We start from the raw sequence: 23,926 nt of genomic DNA, 5'->3' as shown, positions 1-23,926 counted from the left end.
CCATACAATATGGAGCTCTCACACCCAACATGAATATCTCATACCTAACATGGAGATCATGCATCTCAACCTGGGGATCATGCACCCAACATGGGCATGCCACACAAACAGGGAGATCTCTGCTTTTCTCTCATACACACACACACACACACACACACACACACACACACACACACACACACACACACACTGGTGCAAGTTCAATTTAAATGAAGACACTCTCCTCCCTGTACTTGCTGGTAAAATATTACTCCTGGACTCCTAGGCACAGTAGCTCATGCTTCTAATTCTAACGTTTGTGAGACCGAGGAAGGAGGATTACCACAAATTCCAGGCTAGCCTGGGCTACCTAGCAAGGCCCTGTTTTGTTTTGTTTCTTTGCTTAATTCTCCACAGGGATTCAACTCAGATCACAGACTTCCAGCCCAGCCCACCATCAGAGTGAGCAGGGCTTGGGTTTTAGTTTTCCTCCCTAACCCTGCAATAAGACCTGAAGTTGCTCACCCGCACAGCCCAGCCCCACTCGGAATCCTCTCTGAAAACTCCTGTCTCAGGCCCTTGCCCTTTCACCTTGGTGAGCTCTCATGAGAGTAGACTGCCTCTCTTTGGAGTTCCCAGCCTCTCTCTGTCGCATAGTCCCATCCCACAAGGACACCTGATTCTGCCCAGGCATGAGAATGGCCAGCTGGCACTACCGCAGCTCCAGGCACCTCATGCAGGAAGCTGACAGAGACTCAGGCCTCCATTCTAATTGGGGCAGGTGGTTTCACAGGGAGGAAGTTGACAGTTCAACTTCAAACAGGGTTGGCAGTGACACGGGCCCACACGCCTGCTTCCCCTTTGCACCCTGTTTATGCCCCCTCACTCCAAGAGAGTAAGACACTGAGCCAGACACCTTTCCTGGCTGGCCAACTGAACTCACTGAGGCTGAGGCAGCAGAAGGCCATTATCCATGGACTCTCACGAAGTGCTGCTGGCTGCCACATACCTGCTGGGAACACTGGGTGAGTCTCTGCCTCCCGGTACTGCCAGGCAGAGTACCTGGGCACACTGGGGTGCAGCAAGGGGATCTCAGCTCTTCCCAGGTCTGACTCTGGGTCCATTGTGCATTATCGGAGGTTTATGGTCACAGAGGCTAGGTCAGCTCCCCGTTTTCCGCTGGGCTCTGTTCAAACATTGCCGAGCCTGATTCTGTCTTTCTCAGCCTTGGGCTAGAAGTCAGCGTGCACTCAGTTCCCAACCTAGGCAGTCACCCTCTCCAGTGTGCCACCCAGAAATGCCTGGCCTTTATTCGGTCACCTCCAGGGAGGTAGAAACCTGATATTGGGGAGGCTCCAGGCAGAGGAGGCCGCGGCAGAACGGTCCCTTTACAGGGAGGCGGAAGAACAGATAGATGCCGAGGTCAAACGGCAGCCCCTGGTCAGTCCTAAAGGAGTTCCCAACTCATGAGCCTTGCTCCAAACCTGAGACCCTGCTGGTGGACCGTCAGTGACATTGGGAAAGTAGGCGCTTCTTGACTAGCCAGAGGTATGCTGTAGGAGTTATGCGTGGAGTCCCAAGCCCTGGGCGCCAAATTTGATGAGGAGATCTTCCCGCTCCCAGCTTGTGCATGTATCACAGCAGAGGTATAAGCTGATGTGCCCGGGTAGGGCTCGCTGTTTGCCAGGTGGGATGGAAAAGAGGAAATGGCTTCCTGCTTCACAGAGAAAAATCTGGGGCTTCAGGCACCCACTCCACACCTACAAGAGCTAGTGAGTGAGTGAGTGTGGGAATGTGTGAGTTTGGATGTGGAGGGGGTGCGTTTTGAATGTGTGTATATATGAGAACCATGTGTGCACTCTCCTGGACACTGTATGACCTCTTCATTCATGTTACCGTGGCTTGGATGCCCAGGCACACACTTCTTGTGCATAGGACAGCACGAGGTAGGTACCCCATGCTTGCTTGACAAATCTTGGCTTGCTCCCTGGATCCTACCAGGACACTGATGTGGTGGTCCCTTTGGTCCTGAGAATCTCAGAAGCCAAGCCTTTAGCCCCTGCCCCAATCCAGCCCTTCTCTGCAGCCTCAAACCCACACACAGGGAGACAGGACCCACCCATGCTCCCCACTGGGTATGAACCCAGAGTCCAGAAGAGACGGAAGCGAATCTTCAGCCCCAGTAGAGGTATCACTGGGAGGCCTGGGAGCACACAGTCCCTATGGCTAGAGCGTTATGGGTACAAAACAGTTCCACGGTCGTGAGGGGTGGGGAGGGGGGGAGCAGTTCACAATTTTATTTTTATTTTTACTTTTATTTTTAATGTTCTATGATTGAACCCAGGACCTCACATGTGCTAGACAAGCTATGACTGACTGAACTACACCCTGCCAGTTTTTACTTAAAAAAAAAAAGTTTTTAGACATTTGTGCGTTATGCAGGAATGTCACTGGTCAGAGGACAATTTGCAAGAATGAGTTCTCTCCTTCTGCCCTGTGGGTCCCAGAGATGGAATTTGGCTCATCAGTCTTGGCAGAGAATGCCTTTACCCACTTAGCCGTCTCGCTGACCCCTAGCTTTTTGAGGCATGGTCTCCATAAATGACCACCTGGCCTTGAACTCACTCCATAACCCAAGATGGCCTTCAACTTTCAAGCTTCCTGTCTCAGCCTCTCCAGTAGCTAGATTACAGGCCTGTGCCGCCAGGCCTGACTTTCATGAAATTCTTCTAAATCCATTTTTTCTGTTCGCTTCCGAATAGTACTTCTGAAAGTATCGTCCCATTTTACAGTGAAGGAAAACTGAGGCCCAGGAGTGGCAAGCCCATGGTGGAACAGATAGTAAGCAGCATGGAGAGCCTGGCCCACATTTTTGCCCATACAGCTCCGACGCCTTCGTAGGAGTAATAGATCCGCAAAGCCATGCTCACACGGCAGAGCACGCCCATGGAGAAGCCTCCATCAGCAGACACACAGACATCAAGGCATAGGGTTGGGGATACCCCAGGACCTGAGGGATAAAGATCTTTATAACCTGGCTGGGTTAGGGTGACAGCCAGGGGTTCCCACACTGTCTCCTCTTACAATTTTCCTGAGCCTCGATCATCGAAGCAGGTTGGGGACGGTGGCTCAGACACCACCATAGTAACTCCAAAATCCAGTTTGAATTCCACTCTGCCACTTTTGGGTAGGTGACCTTGGGCTGGCTTGGCAATCCTCGGTCTAGTAGAGAATAAAACAGTACCCTGTGGGTGTTGGTGGCAATTAAATGAATTGGCTCATAGTAGGTCTAGCCTATATGTAGGGGAAGATCGTGCTCAGTGGACACAAGGGTCATCCAGAAGCAAGGCAAGGCAGGATAGAGTCAGCAGGGATCTTACCAAGTGCTCACCACACCACAGCTCTCCCCAATTCTTCTGCACAGGTTGTTCATTCCTTCGCTACTCGCTCGCTCATTCATTCATTCACTCATTCATTCATCTACAATTTTGTTTTGAGCACATGCTACTCAGCTCTTTAACAGCAGCGGGGACATGGAGAGCCAAGGCAGACATTTTGGCCCATGGGCCTGCCCAGCTCACAGAGACTTGACAGGAATTATGGAAGCCAGTCCTCAGGTTTGGAAGCCTGTGCACATCGGAGGGTCCCTACTTGGCACACAGAGCTTGACGCGCTGGCACGGGACCATTTGAAGGGAATGACATTTCCTCTGTCACCCTGAGCCCGAAATGATAAGAAGAACCAGCTAGTGAAAGGAGGGAGGAGGTACTTGGGCAGAGGAATCAACAGGGTAAATGTCGTAAGGACAAGACAGGCTGGGTATGTGCTAGCTCAGAGCAGGCTGTAAGCTGCTATCCCGGGATCCATGGCTGAGTTGTCTTTGGCTCTAAGCACAAAGGAAAAGAACCCTGACTGATCCACAGTTCCTGGAAGCCGGAGGCTGTTGTACTAGCTCTGTGATCACTCAGTATGGCTCCACCAAGGGTCAGATGGTCTCCCTACAGTGACCAGGACAAGAATTCAGGGAGAGCGGACAGAGAGCTAAGAGCATCGATTCTCTATGTGTTTATATGCATGTATGTGTGTACAGTTAGTGTGTGGCGCAGGGGAGTATCTAATTCGGTTTCTTTTTAGTCGCCCATAGTAACAAGAACTTCTCCAGCCCTTGGTCTCCTCATCTACAAAACGGGCTGGGCATGAAGGGGATCCCAGAACTGGGTAGTCTGAGATAGGAAAATCACAAGTTCAGGGCAGCCTGTATTTCACAGTGAGTAACCAGTCTCAAAAAAACCAACCAAGGGGTTGGGGATTTAGCTCAGTGGTAGAGCGCTTGCCTAGGAAGCGCAAGGCCTTGGGTTCAGTCCCCAGCTCCGAAAAAAAGAACCAAAAAAAAAAAAAAAAAACCAAACAAACAAAACAGACTATCAAAAGCCTAGAGCTGTGCTCCAAAGGATAACGGTGGTAGTTTCTGTGGATTCATCCAGACAACAAGCACTGGTTGAGTACCTACTACGTGCCAGAGACACACAGGGAACAAAGAGACAAGGTCTTCGTCCTGGCAGGTCTGACCCAGCAATCAAGAGTGTGAAGGGAGATAGACAAGAGATCATGACAGTGGGTCTGTAGGTGCTAGAAGGTCACTCACGAGTGTGGCGATCAGAAAGGGAGGGCTGGGTGGGAAGAGGGGGCATGCTGTTCTTATATAGGATGAGTCTTACAAAACAGAGAAAGTGTTCACACCTAGGTGTGGGAAGTGAGCCAAATCTGACACCGAGTGCCTGGCTCAGCAGCTCCAAAGGAGGGAGGCAGAGAGGGAGCCCATAGAGCCTCGTAGAGGACTGGAGCTCCCCTCCTATGAACAGGAAAGTGGCACAGTGCAGAAGGCTTTCCTCTAGCCTCTCCAGGGCTGAGTCCTCAACCAGACATCTAGCCGGACATGCTCTGGAATCCAGATGTTTTCCTAATGTGGACGGTTCGTTTTAAAGAGCTGCATGACCCTCACACTCTCATCTCGGGGCAGTGCTGGGTTGCAGAACAGAACACTCCACTTCCACTACGACACCTGGGCTATGGGGGACCCAGAGGAACCCCACGCGCTATGTCAGATGGTGGGTGTGAGGCACGATGCTGCTTACCTCCAGCTACATCTGGCACCATGGCCAAGTCACTATCCCCTCAGAACTTCAGTGTTCCCTCCTGAAGGTGGAGGCAAACACAGCCAGTTTATACAGGCCTGTGCTGGCAAGAACAGGCTGCAGCACCCAGCTTTGCGGTATGTGAGGAAGGTCGTGCATCTGTAATCACAGCACGTGAAAGATGAAGGTAAGAGGATCAAGGAGTCTCAAGGTCAGCCTCTGACATGGTGCCTTCTAGGCTAACCTGGGCTACATAAAACCCTGTCACGAGAAAGGAATAAAGAACGAATGAACGAGCAGAAGGAAGGCAGGAAAGAAGGAAGGAAGGAGGGAAGGAAGGAAGGAAGGAAGGAAGGAAGGAAGGAGGGAGGGAGGGAGGAAGGAAGGAGGGAAGGAAGGAAGGAAGGAAGAAAGGATAAAGAAAGTTGGGGTTTCTGGAACTTTCCAAGTCAGTCAATGGAGAGAAGATGAAGGAAGAAAACCTAGGGTCCTCCCCAAAGCTGTCAGCCTCCAATGGAAAGTGGGGAGCTCCACGAACTGCCAGGGCATCACTGTTTATGGAGTAGCAAGGTCATCTGATCTCTAAGTTACATGAAATGATTGGAGCAGGGTGGCCTTTACGGAGCACGATCTTCATTTGAGGTGTTAGGCAAGAAAAGGGCCTTTATGAGAGAGGCTTACTACTAGGGGGCTTGCCAATAGCAACTATAGCTATTGCTAAGGTCGCAGCCCCTGCCTCCAACCCCAGGAGCCTACCAGATACTAAACCAGCCTCAGCAAGCATGTCCAGGCTGCAAATGACAGGCAGGACCTCTGAGCAGCTCAGAGGCAGAGACCTGAGTTTGGCTTTGCCGCCAGCTGCCCTGAGCCAGGTTCTGTCCTGCAGAGTACCTACGCCCGTGGACAACAGCAGCCTGGCTACTGCTCAGGGAATCCGTGGCAGAGGATCATGAACATTTTCAGCCATTCCAAAATCCATACTTCAAATTCCTGGCAAACAGGTCTGGTGCAAAATTGGAGGTAACTCGAAGTCATGGGAGGCTATTTATCCTGATTAATCCTGATGCACCCATTCAGGGTAGGCATGAGAGTGTTTCATGTGCCTAAAGCCTGGCAGGGCTCTCGGGGAGAGAGCAGGACCCGTCATCGGCTCTGGCAAATGAAAAGATAAAAGAGTAGACTGCTGGCTGAGGCCCTGGTGATGGGGACACAGTCCACGGCCAGATTCCCTGATTTTCATCCACCCTAACTTTCATTTGGATTTATTTTTAAAGTAAAATAAAAGGAAGTCTCAAAATAGTTGGATTTCTATCCGTGTAGAGACAAGAGATGGAGTCATGGACGATGGCTTCGTTTGCTGAGATTTTTGTCTGGGCTTGCTCAGCCCAAGCCATGACTTTCAGGAGCTTGGAGGATGCTGTATAGGGAAGGAAAAGGCCTTGGAATTCCTAGAAGCTGTCCCAGCAGCTTGAAGGAGAGGTGTGGGTGGTAGAGGAGGAAATGGTGTAACGTTTCCATGTCCCTCATCCCTGCAGCCTACAGGGTCTCCAAGCTGCGTCCTGAGCTGGGGTTGGCTACAGGAGTTTCAGAAAGCACTGGGCATGGGTGAAGTGTGGATCAGAGGAGGTCAGGGGGATGCTGAGCACAGCCTGCAGGGCTCAGGGCTAGGAGGGAGTTTGTGGGTACCTGGGAGAAGCGGCAAAATGAATGAAGACGGGTTGTGGACAAAGAAAGCCTGAGAGCATCCTCAGATAAGCAGAGGCAGCAGCCATCGCCCTGCTCTGCCAGACACTAAGACTCGCTGAAACACAGGATGGAGATCAGGCAGGCTTAGGCCAAGAGGAAGGTAAAGGATCAGAAACTGAGCTTCACCACTTTACAGACCAGACAGTGTGAACGAGTTGCCAACATCACACAACAGATTCAGTGCCACACCTTCCCATGATATATTCGTTTTATCTCTTTTTAACAAAAAGATTTATTCACTTATTATATATGAGTACACTGTAGCTGTCTTCAGACACACCAGAAGAGGGCATCAGATCTCATTACAGATGGTTGTGAGCCACCAGGTGGTTGCTGGGATTTGAACTCAGGACCTCTGGAAGGGCAGTCGGTGCTCTTAACCGCTGAGCCATCTCTCCAGCCCTATTTGCTGGAGACAGCTGGAAATATGCAGGAACTGATGTAGCAGAGAGCACAGCAGACAGCTGGCCCAGTGGGAAGGGCATGGCCTCTGGGCCGCTGGTTGTATGGGCAACATACTCACCTCTCAGTTTCTTCTCTCAAAGAGCAATAATATCTATCAAAGGGCATAGTGGAGAAAATTGAGAGATTTAAACTAAGAATTCCCACAAGAGTGAAAAATTAAAACGCAGATGGCAGTAGTGATGACAATGGTGGTGGTGGCAGAGGTGAGGGCGGTAGTCACAGTGGGCAAGTGCAGTGGCGGCAGCGGCAGTGACCAAGGTGATTTGAGAACGATGACCATGGTGATGGCGGACGTGGTGATGAGGAGACTGGCGACAGGGATGATGGTGGTGTGATGACCATGATGTGAGGATTGGTGGTGGTGGTAGTGATGATGGTGGGGACAGTGGCAATGGTCCTGAGGATAGTGGTGATGGTGATACCGATGGAGGTGGTGGTAGTGAGGAGAACGGTGATAGCATCAATAGTGATGAGGGGGGTAGTTACCGTGGTGATGGTTACAGTGACGGTGATGGGGAGAAAGGAAATACTGTTCATCTGAGGACCAAACAGGAGGAGCCACACCCTGGAATGCACAGCCATCTCTCTCAAGACCTTGAGCGTCTGAGCAATTCTGTCTCTGCTGCTCTTGTGTTGGGCACGCTAGCATTACCGATGAGCACACTGTACCTGACTTCCTACTGTAGGTTCTGGGACGGAACTCAAGCCATCAGGCTTGCATGGCAGAACTCTTTTAAGTTACTTTCCTTTTTTTTTTTTTTTTCTTTTTTTCGGAGCTGGGGACCGAACCCAGGGCCTTGCGCTTCCTAGGCAAGTGCTCTACCACTGAGCTAAATCCCCAACCCCAGTTACTTTCCTTTTGAGGATGGTAGTTTGTGTTCATTGCTCAGTCTCTCCTAAGGAAATTCTCTGAGTAAGCCCAATGCTGTTCTGTATGGTGTCTACACAGGGGCCTGGGATCATCAAACGCAGTCCCTTCTTTCCTTCCTTCCTTTCCTTTCTTTATTTTGTTCCTTTCTTTCTTGTCTGTCTGCCTTTTTGAACTAACTATATAGTACACAATGACCTTGACTCCTGACTCTTCTACCTCCACCTCCCCAGAGCCAGGATTGTGAGAATGCACCAACCCATCCAATTTATGTGGTGTTAGGGATGAAATTTACGGCCTTGTGGATGCTAAGCAAGCATTCTGCCACCAGAGCTGCATCCCTAGACCCCGACACTGCTTCCACGTGCCCGGCACACCACGGCACGTGTGTGTGGGACCAAAGAACAACTCCTTCCACCATAGGGGACTCAGGTCACTAGGCTTGGCAGCGAGCACCTGCCCCTGGTGATGTCTCTCATGAGCCCCCACTTTACTTCTCACTGGCCTGGAGCTCGCTTTGTAGGCCAGGCTGGCTGGCCAGGGTCCCCAGGAATCTGCCTATCTCTAGCTACCAGAATTGGGATTAGGGTTTCAAGCACATTCACAATGTCTGATTTTTGAACGAACGTCCTCACACTTGCAAGACAAATGATTTCCTAACTGAGCCATCTCCTCATGGGCACTACCCCTCCAAACAACTCGCACCCTCTCGATGATAGCATAGTGCATCGTCCTTTATTCAGCTCCATTTCCCTCCTAACAAGAGGAATGCTTGCATTCCTACACAGGGACAGACAGAGTGCAGAGTCCCTGTGGGCAGCGAAGCTGGTCTGTATCTTGGCTGTGATGGAGGTCATGCATGTGGCACGTGTTAACATTCACAGATTCGTGCACTAAAGAAAAATCTATCCTACTTGTGTATCCACTGGGAAAATAAACTTTAAAAAGAGAGAGAATTGATGGCTGCGGCTCACTAAATTGATTCTGTAACCACTTTGGATTCTAAGCTAAGGCATGAAAATCCCTGTCCTGGAATCTCCTTGACAGTGGGGTGGGGAGACAACCTGCCAGGGAAGGGGGGAGGGGAGCTTCACATTCTAATCTATTTTTCTCTTTTCCACAGCTGCTTTCTGCCTTGGACAGTCTGGAAGGGATGGCCCAGGGAAGAAGGAACATGAGAAAGGAAGGGGCTTCGTAGGTACGTGAGGATTTGCCTGTTAAGAACCTGCCTCCACGGGGTTGGGGATTTAGCTCAGTGGTAGAGCGCTTGCCTAGGAAGCGCAAGGCCCTGGGTTCGGTCCCCAGCTCCAAAAAAAAAAAAAAAAAAAAAAAAAAAGAACCTGCCTCCACCACAATGTGAACCCTGCTTCTTGCAAACACACATCAGCCATGTCAGTGCATGCACAGGTGGCACCCTTCATAATCACTACACGAAGGTTAGGTAGCATGCCCCCCATAGGAAACAAACCCACCCACAAACGCACCTCACAAAGCCTTGTTTCCTCTCTAGTCCTCTGTCATGGACACTTGCAGATAGGCTACGAGAAAGGTTGTGTCAGGTTGCAAAGAGCAGAGTGTCTACACCCCAATCTCAGAAGCCACCGTTTCTCCAGGGGTCAGGCCACACAGCATCTCTGTAACTAATGGAGACTCACAGTGTATACTGGCTTAGTGAAGGCTCAGAGATGTCCGCAGTGCAGAGCCTGTTGATTTAGTTCTCCATGTTAGGGGGTGACTCCCAGGGCCTTGTGGGTGCTGGGCAAGTGCTCTACCACTAAGCTACATTCCCAGGCCTAACATCATTTAAGTTGACAGTCTCCACATTCATTGTACCACAGTCCCATCTCCACTCCAACCTAGATAACACTGTGCTGAATTTATCTGGAGAGAGATGAGGGTCTTGTAAAAACCACCATGCAACCTCGGGGGCCTTAATAGGCCCTGGGTCAGGACTTGGGCCCTTGGATGATGTCCCAGCCTCCGGTTCTAGTAAGTTACTTGCTATCTGAGCCTCACCTGAGGTGCTTACTAGGCCAGGAGCACACAAAGTATCTACAGTGAATAGATGTGGGACCAGGCCTCTCCACCCAGCTACCGTATGACCTTGCTTAGCCACAGTCCTGCTCTCCGTGTTCCACACATCCCCATGGGTGGGAAGGAAAGGAAAGGCAGCCCGGCCAGTGGCTCTAAGCCAAGGACAAAGCTGAGCAGCCTTCCCATTTGTAAATGTGTTCCTGCTCAGCTCAAAACTTCCTATGACAAGATCTGCTGCTGAATTCACTTCTGTCTCTGCTCCTCACCTGTCCTTCCTGCCTCTCACCCAATACCCCAGGTAATGATTGTGTTACATATCCTCCCAGAATCTCTTTGTATACACACATATACATACACACACACCACACATAGAGAGAAACAGGACAGAGACAGACAGACAGACAGACAGACAGACAGACAGACAGACAGAGAGAAAGAGGGGGGAGAGAGAGAGAGAGAGCGAGAGAGAGAGAGAGAGAGAGAGAGAGAGAGAGATGAACCAATGGACAGCTGGAGTCAGAGAGACACAGAGACAGTGAGACACAAAGACACAGAGACAGAGAGAGACAGAGACACAGAGAGAGAGACAGGGAACAGAGTATCTGTGGCTTCAAACAATTGAAGATGAGACAGGATTTGAAGAGATGGCTCAGTGTGAAGAATGCTGGCCTTGCAAGCAACAGGATGCGAGTATGGTTCCAGAACTCAGAAACAAAACCCAGATACCATGGGGGCAGAGGCACACAGGTTCCTGGGACTTACTAGTCAGCTTCAGAGCATTGGAAAACACTGTCTCAAAAAATGTAGACACTGCCTGAGGAAACACACACACACACACACACACACACACACACACACACCGCACACATGCATGCACGCACACACGCACCCCACATACACAAATGCCTTTCTTGCTGATGTTCCCCCAACAGTACAGAGTCACAATCATTTACAGTTTTGCACTGGGTTAGAATTCTAAAGAATCTAGAGATGACAGCATACAGAGGACTGTGTAGGTCAGGTGCAGACGTTTTGCCATCGTGTTTGTTGTTACAGCGTTGGGGACGGAACTCGGGGCCTCGAGCAGGTTAAACACACTCTAGTGCTGAGCTACGTCTCCAGCCCCTTCCCGCTTGGGAGTGGGGTGTGGCTAGCTTACTTGCCTGCCCGCCTGCCTGCCCGCCTGAGAGCTGCCTGGTCTAGATGAGCTTCAAACTCACCAAGGATGGCTTTGAACTCCCGACCCTCCATCTTTCACCTTCTGGGTGCTGGGATGACAGGCATGTGCAACCTTGCCTGGTCCTAGACCACTTTACATGAGGAACTTAAGCACCCGTGGATTCTAGTAACCGCAAGAGGTCCTAGAAGCATTTTCCATGGGTCCTGGGGGTTATCTCTACATAGTGTACAGTCTTCTCCCCACCATTGAGCTTTATAAAGTCAAAACCATGAGCCTGCCTATAGCCAAAAAGTTTCTCTTTAAGGTGTTTACTCAAGAGAAATGGAAAGATGAGCCTCCGTGCCAGCCGCACATGTAAATTTGTAAGCATTTTGATACATGGTGGGCAAACCCCCAAGCAACCCACATGATGATGCAGAGAAAAGAAATGGAGAAAATTCACACAATGAAATATTATTTCACAGTAAATTTTTTTTAAAAAGGAACGAACTACTGATTTACCAAGGAACACACATAAACCTCAAATATACGTAGAGGGCAAGAGGCCACAGACAATGATGCTCTGTGATTCAATTCAATTATGTGACCCTGTAGAAGAGCAGGGACTAATCTTTCATGGCAGAAAGCAGGGCAGTCCTTCCCGGAGGCTGGAGCCAGGGAAATGAACTGGCGGTCGAGGAGCACGCAGGATGTGTCTAGATGACAGACAGGCTCTGTGTCTAGATCATGGAATAACCACGTGCTTGTAGATGTTTCATCAACCTCCACAGAACAGAATCCTTACAATGAGCGCATCTTACCACATGAAACATGTGCCTCCGTACAATTTTCAATGTTCTGTTTCATTGAGACAGGGTCTCCTATACCTTGGGCTGTCCTCAAACTAGACTTACTGCTGAGGATGACCTTAAACTCCTGCTTCTCCTTCCTCCACTGCCAAGTCCTGGGACACCACGCCCAGCTAATACAACTAATTTTAAGATAAAAAGATCCTGGGAGAAAGAGCCAGGGAGAAGGCTCAGTCCAGAAAAGAGCTCGTGCATGAGGACCAGAGTTCAATCCTCAAAGCCCACATTTAACAAAAAAAAAAAAAAAAAAAAAGGCCCGATGAGGATGGTAGCATGAGCCTTTAATCCCAGCACTCAGGAGGCGGATCTCTGAGTTCAAGGCCAGTCTGGTCTACAGAGTGAGAGACCCTGTCTTGAAAAACGAAAACAAAACAAAACAAAACAAAAAAGCAGGACGTGGTGGCACACTTGGAATCCTATGCTGGGTAGGAAGAGCTGGGCAGAGCTTCCTGGTCAGCAGGCCTAACTGAATTGAAATATCCAAGTCCTAGTGAGAGAACATGTCTCAAAAAGGAAGATGGACATCTATCCCCTGCGGAAGGACACTCAGAACTGACCTCTGATGCACATGTGCACATGTGTGCACACACATCTGCAGGCATACACAGAGACAACAGATAGATATCAGGACTCAGGCCTGAACGTTCAAGGTTGGGGGGATTTCGTGCAGAAGGTGCAGGACATCTTGTCCACAGCCCCAAGGTTCCCTTTAGTTCAGAAACCTGAGCATACACAGCACAGAGTCAACACGGTGACCTGCCTGAGTTCCTAGGAAGCCTCAACGGTGCCCTAAAGGGGGTGGGGGTGGGGGACTCAGAAGGGGAAATGAGAGCTGAGCTCTTCCTTCATCACCTCACGCCTCCCACCTCCTCTTTTGACGCTCAGGTGCCCAGGTGATGCTAAGTGGCTCCAACTCCAAGTGTCAGGGTCTAGTGGAGGTCCAGATGAATGGAATGAAAACGGTGTGCAGTTCCAGTTGGAGGCTGAGCCAGGATCTCTGGAAAAACGCCAATGAGGCCTCTACAGTGTGCCAGCAGCTGGGATGTGGTAACCCTCTGGCCCTTGGCCATTTGACCTTATGGAACAGACCCAAGAACCAGATCCTCTGCCAAGGACCCCCGTGGTCTTTCTCCAACTGCAGCACAAGTTCGCTGGGCCAGTGCCTTCCGCTGAGCCTGGTCTGCCTAGGTAGGTGATGGTGTATGACACCCTGGGCTGAGACCTGGGAGGGCAAGTGGGTAGAAAGGGGCTTCACAGTGACAGAGCCCTGACCACAGACAGGTAAGAGAACTGGCTGGCATGAATTAGCCAAAGGGCGTTAAACATCCATCTACCAAGATTGAAAAGTAAGACCTGGCTCTGCCAAATGACAACTTCGCTGTTCTTTGAGCCTCCATTTTCCTGCCTGTGATGTATGGGGCTACCGCCTCTTAGGGAGTTGAGAAGCAGCATGGGGGCGGGAGTCAAGTCAGCTTACTGACAAGGGGCACTAAAGTCATGAGCCCTGTCTTCACACTGCCACCAGCTCCCCCTCCTTCTCCCCTCCCTTCCCCACTTCCCCCCTTGTCTGTGTGTTTCACTGCAGAGCCCCAGAAGACGACACCTCTACCCACAACCACCCTACCCACCACCATGCCGGAGCCCACAGGTAAGAGGGTGCTTGGGCCTCATGGAGGGAAAGGAGAGGATGGCCTGACATAGACAACAAAGACCCAAGGACCAGGAATGGTGTAATGATTGCACTCTTGAACTCTCAGGAGCTGTGGTTATCTGTGTTTATCAACATTCCTTAACCAAGGGAGGAGGGACTCATGAGACCTCACCCCTCCTTGAGAAAATAGAGACAGTTAATGGTTGTGGGGGCAGAAAAACATTTATTCAGTGCTGTAGCCACTGGTAAGGTACCCATGTTCCTGTAAATGGCCCAAATTAGATTCATTGAATCACTAAAACAAACAAAAACTAAGAGGCCCATTATATCTGAATTTCGGGGGAAAGGTTCAGGTGTGTCCTAGGGAATGTTTGGGACTCTCATCTTCCAAGCACTCATCTATTCATCGGGGTTCAGCAACGAGGCATTCGGAAGGTATCCACACTCACACATGTCTTTCCCCTCTCCAGCCCCTCCCAGATTGCAGCTGGTGCCAGGACACGAGGGCCTGAGGTGCACAGGTGTGGTGGAATTCTACAATGGCAGCCGGGGTGGCACCATCCTCTATAAGGCCAAGGCCAGGCCCGTGGACCTGGGGAACCTCATCTGTAAGTCTCTGCAGTGTGGCTCTTTCCTGACACATCTGTCCCGGATAGAGACAGCAGGAACTCCAGCTCCTGCAGAGCTGAGGGACCCCAGGCCCTTGCCAATTCGATGGGAGGCCCAGAACGGGAGCTGCACCTCACTACAGCAATGCTTCCAGAAAACAACGGTCCAGGAGGGCAGCCAGGCACTCGCAGTCGTCTGCTCTGGTAAGCTAGAAACTGACCCCATCATCAGGCTATCTGTTGCCTCTGAGTAAGGACATGGGATCCCCTGACCAAATATTCAAGCTTTATGAGAAGCCTAGTGGAAATGAAAGAGGAATGGGGGCCTGAGTCCATGGCCTCTAAACAACAGATGAGGTGGTGATCCAGGCACCTACAGAGCGACTCCTGCCTAGCCCAAAGGAGCCACCATCTGGAGAAATGGAGGCAGCTGGGATCGCAGCAGGAAGAAGAGAAAGGGAAACTGAGGCTTGAGCAAAGGTTAAAGGCACTTGGAGGGGTGGCCTCTACCAATGGGGAGTTTTTGAATCCTCAGCAAGGAGGCTGGGGAATGACAGGGTTTGGGAGATCCCGAAGGCCTGGCTCAGAGCACAGCTACAGAGGCGGCCTGCAATGCTCGGCCAGGGTCGTGAGCTACAAGAGACCAGCGGTGCTGGCGCAGTTGAAATGGGGAGAGGGGGATAGCTAAACACACGGGACTCTATAGGGCCCAAAGCAGGATGGGGTACAGATGGGAAGAAACCACGGTTCAAAGCAAGGCAGAGTAACTACCAAGGCTGGGAAGGAGGGGGTCCACATTGCTGGAGGTGCCCTGGAGGCTGCTCTGGATTCTGTTCCCAACAGACTGACTTGGTGTTGGGCATCCTTCGGCTTTCATCCCCACCTTGGGGGTGGGAACTATTATTACCCTCTTCTTTAATGGGGGAAGCCAGGGCTCAAAGAAGCTCCACTTCCTTCCAGTATCACAGAGCATGAGCTGAGATTCACCCTCAAGCAATGTCAATCCAAAGCCTATTTTCTAAATGGGGACTACTCTAGGTGTGGTCCTAGACAGTATTAGTGTCTCCAGAAACCCTTCCCCACGCCCCTAACGAGAGCCGCTTTCAGCAGGTCCCCAGGATTCCTGCACTAATAACGGATGCATGGCTCAGAACTGTAAGGTCTACAAGCGGGGCAGCCCGCTCCAATGGAGACCTGATATAAACTGGTCTTCCGGCAGTAGCAGCCTCAAGGTTCTCTGGGCAGATGAGAGGCTCGTGGCTGGCTCCAGCCCCACCTACTCCTCAAGCCCTAGTACAGGCTCCAACCTGCAAAGCCATGCCCGGGGTCTTGCTTTGAAGTTTCTTCTAAATAGAAGATTCACTAGGGCTTTGAAGGTGGGTGTTGCCATGGAAACTAGCCAAAGTTGGTAAGCTCACTATTGACTTTCAACCAAGCAAGGTAGCTTCTGCCATAGATTCCCAAGCCCCACCCTGATTAGCAGACACAAATACCTCTAAGTACCTGGCCAAAAGCCTAAGCCACAGGGTTAGGGGCCCGGCAGCAGAATTCCTGGATTCTGCCCCACCAGAGAAGTACACCAGCTCTTTCCAGTCCCCAGGCCTCGGTTTCCTCCTTCTAAAAAGCCCTCCCTCTTCCTAAGCAAGAGGATAAGAAGGCATGGTCACCCTGCCGGCTCCTTTGCCACTGTTGTCTTGAGATAGTTGCCACCAGCCGCCCAGAGGTTCCAGGGACCAGACAAGGCTTGGTCAGAGAAGTGCTGGAGAGGACGTGAGGAGGGGCTGTGGAACAGGCAGCCCCTACCCTGCAGTAATCAACACTGACAAAGCCCCAAGGTCAGGCCTGCGACCTCACCATCACTCCCTCTCTGCAGATTTCCAGCCCAAGGTTCAGAGCCGCCTGGTGGGGGGCAGCAGCGTGTGTGAGGGCATCGCTGAAGTTCGCCAGAGGTCACAGTGGGCTGCCCTGTGTGACAGTTCTGCAGCCAGGGGTCCAGGACGGTGGGAGGAGCTATGCCAAGAGCAGCAGTGTGGCAACCTCATCTCCTTCCATGTGATGGATGCTGACAGGACCTCCCCGGGGGTCCTCTGTACCCAGGAGAAGCTGTCTCAGTGTTACCAGCTTCAGAAAAAAACCCACTGCAAGAGGGTATTCATCACATGTGAGTTGACTGCAGGTCTCGGTGGGTGGAGGGCAATTGGAGCCTTTTCCTCTGGGACCTAGTCAGTGAGCAAATCTCTAAAGAGCAGATCTGAAAAGGTAGAAAAAGCTTCTGGGAAAAGGACAGTAAATGGGGTTCTGGGAGCAAAAATCAGTAATGACGTGTACAGTAGGCAAGGCCCAAGTGGATCACTGTCAAGCTGCTGGTAGATGGCAGACTCTCCCTTCCCTTCTATCTCCTGCTTTCCCATAATGCAAGCTAGAAAATCCAGTGGGGGTTGGGGGAGTGGGGGTGGATGGTAACTGAATAATGTCTAAAAGAGAGAAGGGTACATGGATGGGTGATGTGGAATGGAGGTAGATAGGTGGATGGGTAGATGAGTGACTATATAGATGACTGTGTAAACAGATACACAGTGGATACACAAATGAATATATGGAGATGGATGGATGGATGGATGGATGGATGGATGGATGGATGGATGGATGGATGGATGGATGGATGGGTGGGTGAGTGGATGGATGGGTGGGTGGGTGGGTGAGTGGATGGATGGATGGATGGATGGATGGATGGATGGATGGGTGGGTGGGTGGATGGATGGATGGATGGATGGATGGGTGGATGGATAGGTGGGTGGGTGAGTGGATGGATGGATGGATGGATGGATGGATGAGTGGATGAATGGGTGGATGGATGGATGGATGGATGGATGGATGGATGGATGGATGGATGGATGAGTGGATGAATGGGTGGGTGAGTGGATGGATGGATGGATGGATGGATGGATGGATGGATGGATGGATGGATGGGTGGGTGGGTGGATGGATGGATGGATGGATGGATGGATGGATGGATGGATGAATGGGTGGGTGAGTGGATGGATGGATGGATGGATGGATGGATGGATGGATGGATGAATGGGTGGGTGGATGGATGGGTGGATGGATGGATGGGTGGGTGGACAAATAGACAGCTCCACTTTGAACACACTGGCGGGTTGGCAGGAAGTGCCAAGGTGCCAGGGAAATCAGAACAGTCACTGCCCTCGGAGTTGTTCGCCAGTGCTGGGTCTGATTTAAGAATCCCCCTGTCCAGGCAAAGACCCAAACCCAGTGGGCCTGGCCCCAGGCACTGTGGCAAGCATCATCCTGACCCTGGTACTCCTGGTGGTGCTGATGGTCATGTGCGGTCCTCTGATCTACAAGAAGCTGGTGAAGAAATGTAGGTGCCAAGCCCCAAGCCTTCCTCCCTCGCCACCCACCGCCCCTGCTGTCCACTAGCCTTTTTCTGTCTAAAGTATTAGAAAGTCAGGACAAACTGTACCCTCTGATTTGCTCTTGTCTGGAATTGGCAAAGGCCTACGGCAGTTGATAAAAGCCATGGCTACGGGGTTGGGGATTTAGCTCAGTGGTAGAGCGCTTGCCTAGCAAGTGCAAGGCCCTGGGTTCGGTCCCCAGCTCCGAAAAAAAAAAAAAAAAAAAAAAGGAAAAAAAAAAGAAAAGAAAAAAAAAAAAAAAGCCATGGCTACACGTGATGTCAGCACAGCCTCTGATATCACAATATGTGGACCAAGATCAGCTCCGCAGCTCCCGATGACCACTGACTCTGCTGCTGCTGCTCTCATCGGAGCCTCAGTTTCCCTGCTTACTGAAAGCTGCATACGTTATGAAGAAGGAGGCTTGCCCGCCTGGCCTTGCACACCTTAGAGAAATTACCCAGAGACAAGGAAGGAAGATAAAGGAGATCGGGGCAGTAGTGTTGAGTCCCTTGGTGCCCTCTGAGGTTATCCATTCTGGTTCTAAATAAACCCCTGGTCATTTCTATGGGGACCCGATGGTTTCAACCTCTCTCCCCAGTCAGTTAGGAAATGAGGCAGTAGGCCTGGAGTGGTGCACCCCATTAGTCCCGTCTCCAGGGCATCTGTGCCTCCCCTCCCTCAACCCTCCCCCTCACTACCATCTGGCCTCATGAGCTTCCTGTCTGTTGCCCAGTTCGTCAGAAGAAGCAGCGTCAGTGGATTGGTCCCACAGGAGTGAACCAGAGCAGTAAGTGTCCCCAGAAGTGGGTGTTCCTAAGTCCCGGGACTCAGGTCAACAAAGCAGAGTCAAGGTGTCTGCTGATCCAGCAAACCAGCGGCTGCTAAGGGCCTCTGGTCTCCACCACATCACTAGGGTGTGACTGAGGTCAACAGATGTCCCCACACCAAAGAGGGGTGAGGCTTCTTTTAGGGGCAAGTGGTTCTACATAATCGGCCTCTTGAGCCTCAGACACTGCTGTCTCTTGCTGGCCGACTTAAGCAGAGACTCCCCACAGCCCTTCCTCCCATGGTCAAATAGTGCTAAAAGCAAAGCTACACACGGTGGTCTAGCTCAGGACTTACCAGACTTTTTTTAAATGGCTCTTCTTCAAAGTGGGAAGGCATGGCAAAGGACTGACCAAGCTAGTTTTAGCCCAGAACAACTTCAGAGGGCTTAGAATACCCTGATCCTGCCAGCTCTCCCCCTCCCCCAGCCTTCGTTCTCCTAGCCACACTCAGAGCTACACTAATGGACGGAAGCAAGCACTCTATTTCTCTCCCCTTTCCATGCGCAGGCCCAAATCTTTCTAGAAGATTCTCAGTTTTATTTGATTTTAAAGGATACAAAGGCCCCCAGTTCTTGATAGGCAGGACCATCCCCCTAGTGCCTGTGTTCCTGTTTCCTGCAAGGTAAAAGCTGGATGGCTGAGGGAACAACTGGAGGCCTCACTGGGCCAATCAGACTTACTGTTCAAACCTGAGGCTGACCCCTGGGGGCTGTGAATCTCCCCAGAGAGAAAGGAAGGGGAAATGTACCACCCCTCCCCCATGACTTAATGGAAACAGGAAGCAAAGCTATGGGGTCTTGCTTGGGAAGGGCAGCGCTCTGATTCTAACAGTGCCACTGGCCTCCTGTGTCTGCTTAGTGTCTTTCCATCGAAGCCACACGGCAACTGTGCGGTCCCAGGTTGAGAACCCGGCAGCCTCTCACGTGGACAATGAGTACAGCCAGCCTCCCAGGAACTCTCGCCTGTCGGCTTATCCAGGTGAGAGGCAGGGGCTGTCGGGCAGCCTGGTGGGAGAGGGGACAGGGGCTCGGGCTGAGTGCTGACCTTGAAGTTCTGTGCTTTTCCAAAGAGGGAAAGGGAGGCTCCAGGGGGTGGAGGATGAGACTGCCTGCTTGACAGCTGGTCCCAGCAGGGCGGCGGCAGGGATACAGCCCTCACAGGCCTCTGCTGTCCCTTGGAGACCTTGAAACCTTCAGCTAGAGAGAAGAATGCAGTTGGATGGACGCCATTAACCCCAGCCTTGCTGTGACCTAATGGGCCTGTTTGCCTTCAGGCCTTGGGGGGCTCGATGAAAAATGAGCCCCTCAGATCTCTCTGAGCCAGGACAGAGCCATTAAGTGGTCCACAGGAGCCTCCAACACTTGGCTCCTCACAGGCACTCACAATTAAGTCCCAGGGGGCCTGAAGTTCAGCATCGTTAGTAAGCACTTGGCTAGTCTGATCAAAACTGATCCGGGGCTGTCACCATCTCAGAAAACCTCTGTGATCTTGCAACCCACTCATCTCCTGGGGCCCTGTGCAGCCTCCGGGACTTCTTTAATGGGCAATCTTTTCTCTCTAGCTCTGGAAGGGGCCCTACACCGCTCTTCCACACAACCTGACAATTCCTCTGACAGTGACTATGACCTGCAAGTGGCTCAGAGACTGTAAAAGGTGAGCCCATCCCTGCCTGGTGCTTGATACCCAGGACCTACCCCCAGCCCAGGGGACCCAGCATCTAGTGGAGATACTGTCCATAATGGACAGAGGCCCCTAGAATCTTCTTCGCATAAACGGGGAGAGGGGAGTGAACAAGGTTGTCATCCCAGCACTTAGGAAGAGTCACAAGTTTAAGGTGAATCTAGTCTACATAGCCAATTCCAGGCCAGCCAGAGATACATAGCAAGCCTCTGTCTCAAAAATAAATTTCATATATATATCTCAGCACACACTAACAATTTGGATGATGGAGCCACCTTGGCAAACGAAAGAAGAATCATTAATCGTAAAGCCATCCTGTAAAATTCCATCATGAAAATCCACTGAAAACAATATGAGAGCTGGGGAGATAGCTCTCTTACAAGCGGGTGAACCTGAGTGTGAAACCCTAAACCCATATTTAAGAGAAAAAGCTAGGTATCATGGCATACGCTTTGTAATCCCAGCCATGGTGTGATGGGAACAGAGACAGGCCATGTAAGTTTGCTAGCTTAGCCTATGTGGCCAAATTCCAGCCAATGGAAGACCCTGTCTTCAACAGGAAGTAGAAGAGGCTACCAATATAATACCCAAGGCTGTCCTCTAAACTCCAAGTGCAAGTGCACACATATGTACTCCCATCACACACACACATACACATACACACACATACACACACACATACACACACATACACACACATATACACATACACACACACACACACACACACACACACACACACACACACACACACACACAAGGGATCATGAGAAGTTACAGCCTTCAGATCCACCATCCCTCGAGCAAGGAGACCTCCCTAGCACAACAGCAGCTTCCCCAATCACAGCCCAAAGCAAAAACCCATGTCCCGACTTGGGTTCCCCTCCACAGCACAGCACCAGTGTTAACGCTCTAACATGTGTCCTCTGCACCTCACAGAACTTAAGGCCAGCAACAAAGACCAAGCACATCCCTCTGTCCTGAGGAAGCATTTACCACTCTGAGTACTGCCCACTTCCACCTCAGCCAGAACTTGGACAGAAGCCAAGGTCCTTTGGACAAGGTCCTGGGCCCTGCAGTGGCAGGCCAGCTCCTATATCCTGTGGCCATGGTAGCCTGGCTGCTTCCTCCAAAAGCCAAAACTCAGCAGACAGAGCCTTCAAGCAACCGATCCTTGCAAGCAGAGACCCCAGTATCCAGAGGAGTCCCAATCCTTTGGGGAGCAATGACCAGCGAGGTTGACTTTCTCCTTGGACTCTTGACGCCATGAACGAATGATGTGATACACCCAAGTGGGATACGTACAAGAACTCCTTTCTCAAGCATATTTTTAATATATTCTTTGTAAATAATGGTTTTTCTACTTTCCAAGAACATGAGTACTCCGGGGCTGCTGTGTTCAGGGCCCCATCCTCCCGACCTTCTAATGAGACCATAGTCACAGCTACACACCTAAGCCAAGGAGAGGCTCTTTTTCCCTGCCCTCTGCATTCCTCATCCAAAGGCACCTTCCCCTCCAGAGCGTAAGGCCCACTGGCCAGCAAGGGCACTGATACCCTGTCCCCACCAGAGCCCAGCATAAAAGGACACCCAGGCAATTCTCATTAGGCTTCTTACTTCTCACAATAGTTAGAAATCCCTAGTGCAAACACTGTCAGCTAACCTTCAAATCAAGGTGTGGTAGAATGGAGATGGGTGTGTTCCTAGAGTCTAAAGAATTCCCTTCAACAAAACAGTCTCCTCTACCATTCTGACATCCCTGACTATGGGCTAGGGGAAGGCACCTACCCCTGCTCCCCAGTCTAACCCAGGTTGTGCCTTGGCCATGAAGCCTTTAGGCACAGTTTTCAGGGATCCACACATCACATCCAACTCTGGGAAAGTAATGAGGGGGTCACTAGAAGATGGGGTGAAGTGGGAGACAGAGAATCAGGGAGCTAGGATCACCACCATTCTAGATGTCTGATCAGTATTTTGCCCTTCCTACAACACCCTCTGCCCGTCCAAGCCTCACTCTTTTAACTTCTAGTTATGTATGTATGAATGTATGATGTGTCTCTGTGAATGGATGTGCAGGCTCAGACCCCTGAAGATGGAGTGTCACCTAGAAGGGTGCTGGGAATTGAACTCTGGTCATCTGCAAGAGCAGTATTCACTCATGATTACGGAGTCAACTCTCCAGCTCTAGGCCTCTGTTCTAATAGTCCAGGTCACATATCTGCCACTAATCACACTAGGAACCCAGAAACAGTGTCTACCATGTGCCTGCTCATACCTAATGGGGTGAAGGGGCCCCGTGAAAGGGAATTAAAGGGTTGCTACCAGAAAGAAGCAAGATACAAGGCAGCCACTGCCTACCATAGGTATCTTCCTTGTAAAGCTCTTTATGTCTACCAGCGGTTTCAAAGCTTCCAAAGTCTATTTAACAGAAAAATACACCAAAAACTTTAGCAGAAAAGGAATCATTAGAAAACTCTTACTGTTCTCTTGCTCTTGTTTCTCACTTCCCTGCCTTTCCCCTCTTCCCTGTCCCTTCTCTCACCCACCCACCCCTTCCTTCCTCGTGTTCATGGACGGCCTTTCCTCTCCTCTACTCTTCTTCTCTCATTAAACCTCTCCATGTGGAGGGGAGGGGAGAGAAAACTGTGGGGCTGGAGAGATGATTCAGTCAGCAAAATGCTTGTATTGCAATCATGAGGACCCGAGTTCAGATCCCCAGCGCCCACATAAAAGCTGGGCATAGCAGAAAGTACCAAAACTCCCAGCACTGAGGGGGGGAAGCAGGCAGAGGGCTGGAGCTCCCCGGTCAGCTGGCCTACCTCAACCAGTAAGCTCAGGTTCAGTGAGAGACCCTACCTGTCTAGGTGGAAGACTGAGGAAGACCTCCATACAGAATACACACAAAACTCTCAAGCTATGTGGGCCTGGGAGATATGTCCCAACAAGACCTGCCAGGTCACATAGTCCAGGAAGAACAACTTAATTCCTTGACAGCTCTTTTCAAGTTCTAGACTCAGATGCAGAATCAGGCCCCCAGCCAGCACTTGTCCCCTGGGAAGTTCATGACACACATCCCCCTCACCCACCAAGGTTGCTCTGTTGTGACCTGGGCTTGGGGTCTCCATTTTACAGGACTGGAACAGAGCAGGAACCACTCTCGGTGCCCTACCTTCCTGCCCACTTTCCTCTGAAGGCATCTGTATACTCATAATTCTAGAACCTCTTCCTCCTCTCAGAGGTCAAAGAAACTGAAAGTGTAACAGGAAGCTTCCTTGGATCATTAGGCAGCAATCCCTGCCTCAGAGGTAGAGGACACTTCAGGCCCTCCCCAGCTGGTCTCTAGGCTAGATCTCTTCCGCCCTTTCTGTACCCAGGACCTGTCACGGTTGAGGTGCAGCAAGAGGCCTACATGATCTGGTAACTATTTCCAAGGAGCTAGAAAGAACCCATGACAGTGTGTGCTAGCAATGCAGCCGGAAGGAAGGG

The 23,926-nt window shown here is 51.0% G+C and overlaps 1 protein-coding gene across 4 annotated transcripts; it reads left to right on the top strand.

The window, feature by feature from the left end:
• The first annotated feature begins 743 nt into the window (after positions 1-743).
• Positions 744-21,873, top strand: Cd5 (Cd5 molecule). 4 transcript variants are annotated; one of them, XM_087584735.1, is made up of 12 exons: positions 744-1,004; positions 9,317-9,391; positions 13,141-13,443; positions 13,841-13,903; positions 14,377-14,488; positions 14,606-14,718; positions 16,388-16,675; positions 17,771-17,896; positions 18,667-18,720; positions 19,619-19,738; positions 20,322-20,413; positions 21,380-21,792. In XM_087584735.1, the coding sequence occupies exons 1-11, from the start codon at positions 953-955 to the stop codon at positions 20,408-20,410; spliced, it is 1,395 nt and encodes a 464-aa protein (XP_087440861.1). In that variant the 5' UTR covers positions 744-952; the 3' UTR covers positions 20,411-20,413; positions 21,380-21,792.
• Positions 21,874-23,926: the final 2,053 nt, after the last annotated feature.

Source organism: Rattus norvegicus, chromosome 1 (genome assembly GCF_021556685.1).
Source record: "Rattus norvegicus strain SHRSP/BbbUtx chromosome 1, alternate assembly SHRSP_T2T, whole genome shotgun sequence".
NCBI classification, from domain to species: Eukaryota; Metazoa; Chordata; class Mammalia; order Rodentia; family Muridae; genus Rattus; species Rattus norvegicus.
Note: the sequence above shows the minus strand (reverse complement) of the source record. Positions and strands in the feature narration are given on the sequence as shown.

What these genes read in the sequence shown, in the direction of transcription:
- Cd5 (XM_087584727.1), top strand. Translation starts at nt 953, where the DNA reads ATGGACTCTCACGAAGTGCTGCTGGCTGCCACATACCTGCTGGGAACA. An exon ending in ATACCTGCTGGGAACACTGG is followed by an intron (nt 1,005 to 9,316) that starts GTGAGTCTCTGC and finishes TCTTTTCCACAG; the next exon opens with CTGCTTTCTGCCTTGGACAG. An exon ending in GAAAGGAAGGGGCTTCGTAG is followed by an intron (nt 9,392 to 13,140) that starts GTACGTGAGGAT and finishes TTTGACGCTCAG; the next exon opens with GTGCCCAGGTGATGCTAAGT.